The sequence below is a fragment of the Polypterus senegalus genome, chromosome 1 (genome assembly GCF_016835505.1).
Source record: "Polypterus senegalus isolate Bchr_013 chromosome 1, ASM1683550v1, whole genome shotgun sequence".
Lineage (NCBI taxonomy): Eukaryota > Metazoa > Chordata > Cladistia > Polypteriformes > Polypteridae > Polypterus > Polypterus senegalus.
This window is the reverse complement of record NC_053154.1, coordinates 287,150,192-287,163,542: the sequence shown is the minus strand read 5'-3', so window position 1 is coordinate 287,163,542 and position 13,351 is coordinate 287,150,192. Positions and strand designations below refer to the sequence as shown.

General features: G+C 35.4%; 1 protein-coding gene across 5 annotated transcripts in view; it reads left to right on the top strand.

Moving 5' to 3' along the window:
* vti1a (vesicle transport through interaction with t-SNAREs 1A) overlaps positions 1-13,351 on the top strand; it is a 504,072-nt gene that overhangs the window by 285,596 nt on the left and 205,125 nt on the right. For all 5 annotated transcript variants that reach the window (XM_039776469.1, XM_039776448.1, XM_039776459.1 and 2 more), the window contains one exon: positions 5,917-5,987. In XM_039776469.1, the coding sequence (XP_039632403.1) occupies positions 5,917-5,987 (71 nt within the window). The remainder of the gene's footprint in view (positions 1-5,916; positions 5,988-13,351) is intronic.

Genomic DNA, 13,351 nt, shown 5'->3' with positions numbered 1-13,351 from the left:
TGTCACGAAGTTCAGAGAGCTTTTGGTGCTATAGTTGTTTGAAAGCACTTTTAAGAAAAATACTGTGCAGACATTACCGTATCAGATGAGGACACTGGACAGTGCTAATGTGATGGGGAAGCTGTGTTGCAGCTTTGTGCAGTAACATTGAAAGCATTCATGGAATTTAATGACAGTGTAAATAAATCAATTGTATGCTTGTTACTGTACAAACCTGCTCAGCGCAACAGAGAGAGACATTGAATCTGATTTCATTCGTCTAATTAAATGCACATATGCATCAAAAGATTTACAAGGAGCAAAAACTGGAACTTGCTGGTCTAAATATAGACCTCCAGAGCACTACAGTTGGTGTAATTGCAAAGTTATAACAGATTAACAGCTCTTCAAGCAAATCATAATATTAGAGAAAGGTCACTTAAGTGAAAAAGTAACATTTTTATATACTTATATAATTTATTAAATTTTTATAAACATTATTGAACACCAGCTTTCACTGTGTGAAAAGTTATTTCCCCCCTTACACTTAGTAAATGGCTATGCCACCATTAATCGCAATAAGTACTTTTTCACAGCACTGTAGCGTTATTCCATACTACCCTATCTCAGACTTTTATATATTTTAGCCAATATTTACTGAAAATAATATTAGTATTGTAATGAATCCAAAATTAAATTACATTTGCGTTTGGATTTTTATAAGTGATCACTTTTAAAAAAGACAGAAGTAAACCTTCCTTCTGTTTGAATGTCATGTTTCTTATATTTTCCAAATGTTTTGCGATATCAATTTGTTTTACTTTAATTAAATTGTTTATTTTACATTACAGAAAAGTATACAGTTTGTCTATATGTACTGCTATTTCAGTTGTGTCCTTGAAATCATTATATATTTTATATTAGTTACTTTGTAAAGGACTTCATGATAATGCTAATTATAAAAAAAAAGCATGCAGTTTGTTTTAACACCATTATTGTTTTGTTCTGTGCCCATGTTCACTGGAGCTTGATTAAACATCATCTTAAATTCTTTCCAAACTGATGTTCTAACCACACTTTGTTGCTCATTTATCTACAGTACAGTAAATACTCATCATACTTAAACACATAACATGGTCCATACAGTTCTTACATACTGGAAGAGCATACCCAATTAGTGTCATATTTCCTCACTTGAAAGCCATATGGAGAGATATCTACATTTAATGCCTGTCTTTGAATGTAATAGCTAAGTGGACATTGCATCAGAATGTCTTTACAACCTTGCCTATATTAATCATTGTGACCTTCTGCAGTAGGTTTACCGATTCTTCATTAAGAATTGTTTGTCAGTTCCACTCGCAATTTTGCTGTCCCATTAAGTAGTGTAACTTCTGATTAAAATGTGATTACTTGCATACTTGCATACCTTTTGATGATAATACCTTATTCATTAATTCAAGAGATTGAGAGTGTAAGTGCTCTTCCGCAATAGTGGTATGGGCTTCAATTGTCAACCTACACATTAAAAGGCTACATTTAGGACTATCATACAAAATAAAGAAGTATGACTCATATTTCTGACAGCTTAGATATTTGCCATTGTTATTAAGTAAATGCATATACCTTTTTAGCCATCCCTTTTATATTTTTTCTTTTTTCATCACTGTATGCGTTTCATTTGTGACTTAGTTTTAGCCATGTTAACCAAGCAAGGGATGCTTTTAGCAGCAATCCAAGAGCAGCCAGGGCACATACTGAAACATCAAAGGTTTTTTTGGCTGCTAGACAGATTCTTAAATCCAAATTTGCTGCCAGTAATATATTCTAGGGCACCAGTGTTTTGTCCCCTCTGTGTCAGGAGCATTGGGATGTTGTTTTGAAGCAAATGTTTCTGTAGGGCGAGAAGAGGTCTGAACCTCTGCTACAACCGTGCCAATTTTGTGGATCTTACTTTACTAGTGCATGGGGGAATGAGTTTTGTTTATGGCTAGACTACACTGCTGAATACAGTAATGTTTGATAGGCGCATTTAGAGAAGGAGAAATTTAATGAGAGCTGTACTGTTTCACTGTGGTTAACTTTGTTGCCAAAGAGCCCTCGAGTCTGGGTACAGTTCTGGTGGATTTATGAGGTTTGTACTTTCTCCCTCTGGATTTTTTTTCTGGTCATCCTAAAGCCTGCAGTTTTGTTTAATTTGTCACTATAAATCAGACCTAATTTGATGGTTTTCCTGTAATGAAAGAGTATATTCCTGATATTCTTCCTATGCCTCTTAGTTCAGAATAAAACTTATAACAACCGTGTACTGTTTGCACTAGAGGGGGTAGCTCTTAAATTTCACTGTGTCTCAGTAAACATACATACTTGAAGTAAACCTCTTGGAACAATAGCACTGGCTAATGATTAGAAACTGTATATTCATAGGTAAAGACAAAGTGAAGGCATAGGAAAGAATGTTTTATTAAAATAAAATAGGTTTGAAGTACGTGTTTTTTATTTTGATAGGTATGCAGAACTCTGCAGTATATCATGTTTTCTATATTGCAAAAAATGACATACTTTATATATTTAACTTATAAATGAGCATTGTTTTCCATACACTGACAGGTTTAGTTTTAGTTTGTGAGCCTAAATTGAAATTTGTTGATTCAGTTTTCTGTTTCACCAAAATACACATGTGAAAATTGCACATTTTGGCTAAAAGAAAAGGCTTCCTATCAGGTGTGTGCCAGAATAAATGTAAATATTGTTATGGGGAGATCTGGAAACTTTGTAACTATAAAAAAATGAAATAAAATATAAATGGCTGTGAAGGTTATTCTTCATTATTCAGTAACATTTCCAAGTGGGCTGCCTCGTGCAGTTTCATGGGTTCAGTATCAATGCATTTTGTAACAATGGAGGGTATCTGACCATAGATTTTCTCAGATAAGGATTTCAGAAAATGAATTGCAGCATAGTTGTCTATTCTATAATGACAGTTTTGTCCAGTGGTCATTCATTTGCAAGTAGTGTTTGATAAGTTTTAAATAGATATTTTTTTCCTTCTACCACAATATTGGAAAAAACATTTGACCCTTCAAGTAAGTGTGTCACCAGATATCGGCTGAAGTAAAGAGTGCTGGCAACCCCACAGTTGAGATGCTTTATCTCCATACGTTTCCAGGAATAAATATTTTGAAGACCAGATTAATTTTTGAATTTTGATCAGTTTTGCCAGACAGACTGCAGGCAACCTTAAGCAGTTTAAATCAAAGTTGAAAAGTTTTTTAAAATGCATTATTAGTTCTCAATTTTCCTTAAGGTATTAATATCCACTACCTAACTGTTCTCGGCTGTCTCTGAAATAGTGTCTCTATATATGTCTCTCTATATATAAACTTCTCAAAAAAATTAAAGAAACATTTTGAAAACACATCAAATCTCAATGTGAAAAAAAATCACACTGGATATCTTTACTGATATGGACTGGGTAATGTGTTAGGAACAAAATGATGCCACATTGTTTGATGGAAATGAAAATTATCAACCTACAGAGGGCTGAATTGAAAGACACCCTGAAAATTAAAGTGAAAAACTGAGGCTGGTCAATTTTGCCGAAATTTCATTGCAGAAGCTTCAAATCATACTCAGCAGTTTGTATGGCCCCCACATGCTTGTATTCATGCCTGACAACATCGGGGAGGGGAGGGGGGTTGGCATGCTCCTAATGAGACGATGAATGGTGTCCTATGGGATCTTCTCCCAGATCTGGACCAGGGCATCACTGAGCTCCTAGACAGTTTGAGGTGCAACCTGGTAGCTTCGGATGGACTGAAACATAATGTCCCAGAGGTGTTCTATTGGATTTAGGTCAGGTGAGCATGGGGGCAGTCAATGGTATCATTTCCTTCATCCTCCAGGAACTGCCTGCATACTCTCACCACATGAGACCAGGCATTGTCATGCACCAGGAAGAACCCAGGACTAATTGCACCAGCATATGGTCTGACAATGGGTCCAAGGATTTCATCCCGATACCTAATGGCAGTCAAGGTGTCATTGTCTAGCCTGTAGAGGTCTGTGTGTTCCTGCATGGACATGCCTCCACAGACCATCACTGACCCACCACCAAACCAGTCATGCTGAATGAAATTACAGGCAGCATAAGTTCTCCACGACTTTTCCAGACCCTTTCATGTCTGTCACATATGCTCAGGGTGAACCTGCTCTCATCTGTGAAAATCACAGGGTGCCAGTAGTGGAACTGCCAATTCCGGTATTCTACGGCAAATGCCAATCAAGTGCCACAGTGCTGGGCAGTAAGCACAAGGCCCACTAGAGGACATCGGGCCCTCAGGCCACCCTCATGAAGTCTGATTCTGATTGTTTGGTGAGAGACATTCACACCAGTGGCCTACTAGAGGTCATTTTGTAGGGCTCTGGCAGTGCTCATCCTGTTCCACTTTGCCCAGAGGAGCAGATACCGGTCCTACTGATGGATTAAGGACCTTCTACGGCCCTGTCCAGCTCTCCTAGGGTAACTGCCTGTCTCCTGGAATCTCCTCCATGCCTTTGAGACTGTGCTGGGAGACACAGCAAATCTTCAGGCAATGGTATGTATTGATGTGCCATCCTGGAGAAGATGGACTACCTGTGCAGCCTCTGTATGGTCCAGGTATCACCTAATGCTACCAGAAGTGACACTGACCATAGCCAAACGCAAAACTAGTGAAAAAACAGTCAGAAACAATGAGGAAGGAAAAGTGTCAGTGGCATCCACCTGTTAAACCATTCTTATTTAGGGGGTCGTCTCATTTTTGTCCCTCTAGTGCACCTGTTGTTAATTTCATTAACACTAAAGCTGCTGAAATTGATTAACAACTCCCTTTGCTACTTAACTGACCAGATCAATATCCCAGAAGTGTTATTGACTTGATTCTATACTCTGATTAAAAAGTGTTCCTTTAATTTTTTTGGGCAGTATATATATATATATATATATATATATATATATATATATATATATATATATATATATATATATATTGAAATTTATGTTTATTTCATTTTTCAGTTTGAATCTACGTGGCAAAAATCAAACTACCTGTTTAGGCACAATAAAAAACAAAAAATGTTTTTACTTAAAAGATGAATGCATTTATTTTCTGGTTATTTCTATGCATTGTATTTTTTATGGTCTCAATAGTCTCATTTTTGACGTAACTTTTTTGGTTTTGATCAAAAGTACTGTTGAAATTATTAATTTTAAGTGCATTTAAGTTTCCAGTTTGATTTCAGCTTTGGATAAAAGTTATAAGTTGTGTCAGTCAGGCCCTAATCTTTGTAAAAATTGATGATTTCAATGTTACCCTGTTTGTAGACTCTCTAAATCGAAATAAAAAAAAAAGTCATATTGTGTGTGTGTGCGCCCTCTGATAGGCTGGCACCCTGCCCGGGGTTTGTTTCCTGCCTTGTACCCTGTGTTGGCTGGGATTGGCTCCAGCATACCCCCGTGACCCTGTGGTTAGGATATAGCGGGTTGGATAATGGATGGATGGATATTAATTAATTTTCATATTAATAGAAGCAATCATGAAAATAACTGGCATTCCATCTAGGGTTGGGTCTGTCCTTATATTTCTTGCTAACAGTATACATTCCACTTCTTCATGAACCTGAACTGGATATAATGTATACGAAAATGGATGGAAAAAAATAATTACAATAAGAATGTCACACTTGATTGTTACATTTTTGGATTTTATGCTTTAAGCACAACTTTCTTGTGTTATTAAATAATCACACATGTGTTGTGTTATGGGATTCATGCAGACTTCCTCTCTTGATTTCATTAACTAAAATATTTAAATTCTATTTTTTAAATAAGTTGTGCATTTTTTCTTTAAAATTATTATTTTTAAATTATTTGATTTTATTTCCATTTTTTAACAGAGCAAGTGGGCCAAGAAATTCTGGAAAACCTGCACCATGACAGAGAGAAAATACAGCGATCCAGGGATAGGGTGAGTATAACTGCAAACAAATAATATTGATCCACTTAAAGAAATGGGAAGTCTTTCATAATCAGCCAAATTTAATATATATTTGCATTGCAATATACACTCACTGAGCAAATTATTAGAACACCTGCTTACTCATGCAGTTGTCTAATTGGCCAGTCATGTGGCAGCAGTGTAATGCATAAAGTTGTGCAGGGTACAGGTCAGGAGCTTGAGATAATGTTCGCATCAAACACCAGAATGGGTTACAAATGTGATCTTAGTGATTTTGACAGTGACATAATGGTGCCATACGGGCTGGTTTGTGTTTTTTTTTTTTAATAACTGTTGATTTTCAGGGATGTTCAAGCCTAATAGTCTTCTAAGGTTTACTCAGAAAGGTGCGAATAACAAAAATCTTCCAGTGAGCGGCAGTTCTGTGGACAGAAATGCTTTGTTGATGAGAGAGATTGGAGGAGAATGGCAGAACTGTTTCCTGCTGGCAGAAAGGCTTCAGTAACTCTATTCAACTGTTGTGGGCAGAAAAGTACCTCAGAATGCACAACACATTAAACCTTGAGGTAGATGGGTTGCAACATAAGATAACCACATCAGGTTTCACTCATGTCACTCAAAACTAGAATGCTAAGGCAGCAGTAGGCACAGGCTCACCAAACCTGTCCAAATGAAGACCGGAAAAATGTGCTCTGGTCTGATGAATCTTGATTTCTGCTGAAGCACACAGATGGAAAGGTAGAATTTGGTGCTAACAGCATGAATCTATGCTGCCAAATCTGCATTTTGTAAACTGTCCAGGCTGCTGTTTGTGATGTAATGGTAATACCAATCAGTCATCACTTGACCATCACATCCTATTTGTATCTTATTACTGGCCATGTGTGTCCTTAGATGGGCACAATTTACACATCTTCTAAAGGCTACATCCAACCTGATAATGTACCATGTCATAAAGCCAAAGTCATCTCAAACTGGTTTCATGAACATTACAGTAAGTTCAGTGTTCTTCCCTGGCCTTCCCAGTCACTGGATCTTCTGAATCCAATAGAACCACCTTTGTGTGAGAGATTCACAGCATGAATATGCAGTTGACAAATCTGCAGAAACTGTGTGTTTCTGTCATGTCATCACAGACCAGAATCTGAAAGGAATGCTTCAAACATCTTGTGGAACCCACGCCACAAAGAATTGAGGCTATTTCAAGAGAAAAAGAAGTTCCTAGCCAGTATTAGTATAGTGTTCAGAATTCATTCACTGAGCAAATTTTTAACATTTAACTAAGGTATACGTATAGACTTTAAAAGTTTCATTTTTTCCTGTTTTTGCTTTGAAGGTTTGTATCATATGTGCAGGAAGCTCAATAGATTGTTGTAAGGATTTTTCACTCCTCTACTCTTTAAAATAGTTTTCATTTTCATGTGGTTATCCATCCTGAGGCTATTAGTATTTCCCATGTAACCCTATGAACTACTGTTTCTAGTTTAAATAATAAACTCTGCAACATTCAAAAAAGACTGTGCCCTCAAGGATAGATGGGGTTTGAAGTTGAACTACCAAAGTTTAGAGCGTGAAATGTGAAGTTTTATGCTGTCTATTTCATTATTAAAGCAATGCCTAAAAGCTGTGTTACTAGTGTTAGTAGGGATTTTACAGGGTGGTTCACATTTCTTTTTTGTCAGATTAGCCACTGTTCTAAGCAGTAATCATAGGTTGTTTATATTTTCATCTGTTTTATTCTGAAATACTATTTAACATGGGACAGATTAAGCACTTTCTTATCCTTTTATCACTGTCAGACCTTCAGCTTGCTAAACCTGTAATTTAAATATTCACTTGCTATGCACAAGTTTTTTACCGTTTTGATCTAAGATTGTAAGGGCTATTATTAAACCATTGTAAGTTTCCTTGAGTTCTAATGGTGTTTGTATAAAGGAGCTATCATATCTATAACAGTCCGTTTTTCTGAAGCACGTAATGTGTTAGCTGATTTAAATTGTTGTCAAAAATAAGGCTAACCTTCTTTACAATATCAATTAATTTTCACTACAGTATCAATTCATTCTCACTTGCCCCCTGCTCACTTCGCTTGCCAACACCCATGCCTGCGCTGCATGCTAGCCTCTTTGTGGTTCTGTCGCTCATGTATGGGGATGCAGTTGTACAATTTAAACAGATCTTTATTTTCATGGGAATTGTTAAATATGCATAATAGAACTATTTTACATTACAGCGAGTAATTGACCGTATTAAAACGTAATAATTTGAAAGTAAATTATGTTTCATGTTGCGTTAGTGTTATTCGTTGATAATGCGATTTTGTTCTGTTTGGCTTTGAGATTAATATGCAAATACTTTTTAAACTTACACTTTTACTGTAAAACTTCAGTAAAAATAATTTATTGAATTAAATTTCACCAATATTGCATCGAATTTTGATTCTGTGTTTGGACTTTCATTGTGACAACGCAATGTATAACTGCCCGTGATTTGTTAATGGTCTTTGTAAAAGCTATTCTAACAGGAAACTGTTAACATTTTAATACAAATGGCATATCAAGATCTCCTTTGTTGTGTAATGTTATCCGGGGAACATATACTACATTACCTTTCTTGAATGCATCCTTCTTTCTACAGTAATTCGTGTGGTGGAAGACTAGATGGTGTTAACGGTTGTAGTTGATATTGTAAGTTGATGCTTTCATCTTGCGCACTATCACCACCAACTTTTTCAACATAGTTTGTTGATACACATTTCACCAATTTGCGTGTAACCGATTGACATTTTTGCCTTTAATTCGTTTGACTTCATTGTTTCTCGCTGCTAGGATTGCCTGTGTATGCATTTTTTCTGTTGATAACCCTTTGTGATGACATTTTTCAATACGATTTGGACATAATATGCCTTCTTTAATTGGGAACTTAAAGTGAGAAAAATGTTAAAATTTATAAGAGCTGAGAGAGCAGAAAAGCATTCACACAAATGAGAGGTGAGATTACCGTGTGTGTGGTTGAAAATGGTTAAGAGGAGGTCGTGACTTGAAAAAAATCTTCCAAAAAGTCTAGTTTTGTCTACCAAAAAGTCTAATCTTGTAGTTGGATTTTTTTTATTATAATAGAGAGATATTGTAGATATCACAGTGTTAGAATTTTTAAACTATGAATTTACTTGGCATCATGGCTGAAGTACTGTACTTATTTTACATCACTCAGTTGACCATATGACACTCCATTCATCAGTCATCTCCATTCTTAGTCTATTGCTTGATCAGCAGCTATAGAGTTTCTTTTCTTTCCAACACTTACAGTTTCTTTATTGTTTTTCATATTGTTAAATGTATAGAAGTGTTAACATGTAAAAGCTTACATATAATGTAAGACTTATGTCTGTTTATTACATTGTGCAGCTATTCTTGACATGCTTATACAACATCTCAAACTGACATAAGTATTAGTACTGTATATGCTTTACTTAAAGCACTAACTTTTTTAGGCTTTTCAGTGTGTCATTATTAGACCCTAATTAAACTAATCTCTGGATAGTAAGCTTCGAAAGTTATGGAAAGAATGTTGTGACATGCCATGTCATTTCATCTGCAGGTGTCCAAAATTGAAATCCTTTGTCACGTGTATGATGTCTTAGCATTTTTTTCTCCTATTCAATAGAGTATGTAATTATTAAAACTTTTCATATCAATGTGTGAACTGTTTGAAAGTTATAAAAAGTAAATTAGTGTTTTTCAGGGTGTTACCACAGCAAATAACCTTAATACAACTGTTTTGTTGTCAGTAAAATGCCTCAAGCATATCTCCTCATTCTCTTGAAAAGTAAATAATTGAAACAATTTTATGAAACTGTTATATTATTTTTATTATTGTTATATTGATATTTATTTATCAGCCTTCTTTCCCCAATATATGTACAGTAAAAGAAATAAAAAAATTATGGAATGAATTTTAAGGCAGAGAAAGCTTACTGCTGCAATTAACTCAAGGTTTAGATAATAATAAAGTTCTATCTACATCTACACTGGCAATGTAATTTAACAGCAGAACAAGAGGTAGATATCCCGAGCAGTGTAGAGGGTTATAAACATCAACAGACTGGAAGCAGTTGATATGTTCATGGGAATCTTATTCCAGTTTGTGAGTATACAGTTTTAGGTGTTCTACATGGAGAAGGTATAATTTGTAGTCTGACTATAAAAGTATTAGAAGCAGATGTGTAGAAATTGGAGATTGTCAATTAAAGTAATCATTTCATTTTTCATAACTATGTAAATCCAGTTTTGTAAGCAAAAGTTATAATTGTATGATTCATAAACTAAAGGTTTTCTACAATATATTAATGAGAAGCTTGAATCACTTTATTTAGAATAAATAATCTGTAGGTTAAAAAAAAGTGATAGATTTATATGTAGAGTATTGGTAGCTCCCACACATGTCCGTGTTTAAATGCCAAAGTTGTTACTTATCAGTTAATATTGAGGTAAGTAAATATTGAAATATGCAAAGTTTTTTCTGATTTTGTACACATATCTGCATACCTTGTGCAGTCTAATCTCTTTTTACCCAGTGTAAAAGTTGGATATTGCTCAGATTTTCTAAGCTCTTTCATTGTTAGTTGTTGAGGAATCACTGATTTCCAATTTTGCTTACCTGATACTTGAGCTGGAATAGTTTCCAAACATACAGTATAAATTATCCAACTTAACTTGCTACATCTAACCCCTTTGGGAGGTCTCGTTTACGGTGCATGTGTTAATGTAAATGATGAAAAACAGTAGTTTTCTGTGTTGTATGGAATGGTAAATAGCCATGGCTGCTTTGCCCAGTTTTGGAGAGCATTCAGGGGTAGTTAGAAGGAAAGCAAGCTTAAATATAAAATGCACTCTGACCCCTTGCTGAATCTAAATAAGTCGTTTTGTTTTCTGCATTGAGGTTTTCTGATTACGTGTTCCTGGAATGCAGATTGTCACCATACAGTGACATTGTGGATTAACCAATTTGTTCATCTCTAATGAAGTTAGCAATTCTACTGCCATTGCCTGTCACTATATGATTAAAAATAATCATTTGGGTACAGCGTGTTGGTGATCCATGGCTCTGAGGTTTTGAAAGTACAAAAGAACAAAAAAAAAAGCAGTGTTTTTTATGCACTGTGGGTACACACGACTGCAGAACCAGGCAACCACAGGCTGTTCTGCATGGAAGCAAGCTGATAGCTTAATTATGTCATCTATTTGAAATTGGTACTTCATGGATTGCAATCATTACATTGCACTCACAGGAGTATAAAGACTGGGTGCCAGTGAAAAGAGAAGGCGACAAAGCAGTCAGGGGAGACCCTGTGGTGGAGTCGTGTAAGAAGAGCTCCCGGGGTGGCCCCGGGTGCCTAGCGATCCTGGAGATGTAGAAGCAACAGGGAAAATGGAGTTAGTTGATCTAACCTGTCTTTAGCACTCCCATTAAAGTGTTCCAGCACCAGTCACTAAAACTAGGAGTGGGTGTCACAGATCTCTAGGTATTGAGAGAGTTAACTTTTGTTTTCTTTAGTGCAGGGAAACTTGCAAGTTTCCTTGGGGCCTTGCAATATAAGATGGTATCCACCAGTAACCTTTTAATGTTAATAACTGTAAGTCTTTTAATATCTTTCACATAAACATGTCATAAATTGCAGGTGTATTTTAGATTTATATTTAATACTGCATTAAGCACTAATGTATTTTGCTAAGACCAAACTTCCACTTCCTAGCACATAGGAGGATCCAGTTGACTTTTTTTGGACAAAGGAAAGAATAAGTGATTAAAATGCCCTTCTCTAACATTGTGTCATAATAATGAAACTCTGATGTGATCAACCGCAGTCATACAAGAATCATTTGTATAGTGTAGAAGCTGGCAATGCAAACATACACTGCTGCAAGAAGTGATACCAATGCGTGTGATCATAGGACTCTGCGAAATGTAGACATACCTTAATATTTAAAAGCTTTTCAAAGACAGTGTATTCAAATGACAAAAGTGACAACCTTATTAAAATGATTAAAAGTATATACTTTATTGCCGTTACAATTTCAGTTACAATGAAATTCAATTTGATGAAGGTGATTCAAATAAAACATTAGTACAAGTATTCTACATAAGGCCACTAGTAATCATCTTTTACTAAGAGCTCACAAAAAAACAATTGAGCGAAAACATACTTAAAGACATTTTCATCAAATTATTATAAGCAACTCATTTATTGAAGTATAATGATTTTGTTATTTTCGGTTTATAAATAAGATTCAGTTACATTAAAAGTAATTATGCATTGACATTTTCAGATGTATGAAATTATATTGTACCATTTAAAGATTAGGTTGACCTCTGTTTTAAAGGAGGTGCATTCAGTCCTCTCCCCTCTTACCTCTTGTTTTCATCACGTTCACTTTAATAATTGCTAATAAGGAGTTCCTATCCTTGACTAAACCCTCTGTTTAATTAAATATCTAGGGTTGGTCAGTGTTTGTTTGGTCAGACATGCCTGGTAGTGTCTGGTTTATTTCCATGGCATTCCAGGTGGGGATTATAAATGAAACGTTTTGGGGTTTTTTTTTTCTGTCACTTCCACTCTCTTGATATACATTTTATTTACTTGATTGTTTACTTTTTTCTTCTTTATTTTTCCCAAGTAGCAGTCTGCAGTTGTGGCTTCTTTTCACATGTGTGTGCAAAAGAAAGCAAATAATAATAAAATTTTAATGAATGATTTCAGAAGATATGCTCCTCTTCTTTAAGAGTAGGTAATAAAGCTAACAGCTCTGGTTTATTTAAAAAAGACAGCAGTACTTGGTACAAAACAAGCGTTCTATTTAAAAAGGGACTTCACATACATTTAGAAATTAGCCATGATTAGGAAATTGGTTGTAGCTAAAGCTAGTACTCCCAAGGGCACTTAATTCTAAAATATTAAAAATTCCCGTTGTTAGTTCTGCTTTTAACTACATGCAGTATTCTAGAAGCAATCTCATTAGTATATTTGAACATACTTTTCTTTTTTTTTATCTTCAATAGTTTTTACAACATGAGCTACCATTTTATTCGCCTCTTTTGTTACTTACACAGAGGATGAAAATATCGTGTTTAACAAACCCATCAATCTTTTTCAGAGATTGCTTTCTTTAGCTAAGTAAAGTATTGGACATCATATGTTTATAATTAACTAACCGTCCCCAATGTAGAAGTAAAAAAGGACAGTGAGGAGGGCCCTGCTTGGCTTCCCCCTCCCCTCAGGCCGGAGCCTCTCTCTCAGATTAGTGCAAATATATTGCTCCTGCAAGCGACCTATGATTCTTAGTGTGATGAGTGAAGTCGCAAAATCAACTGGA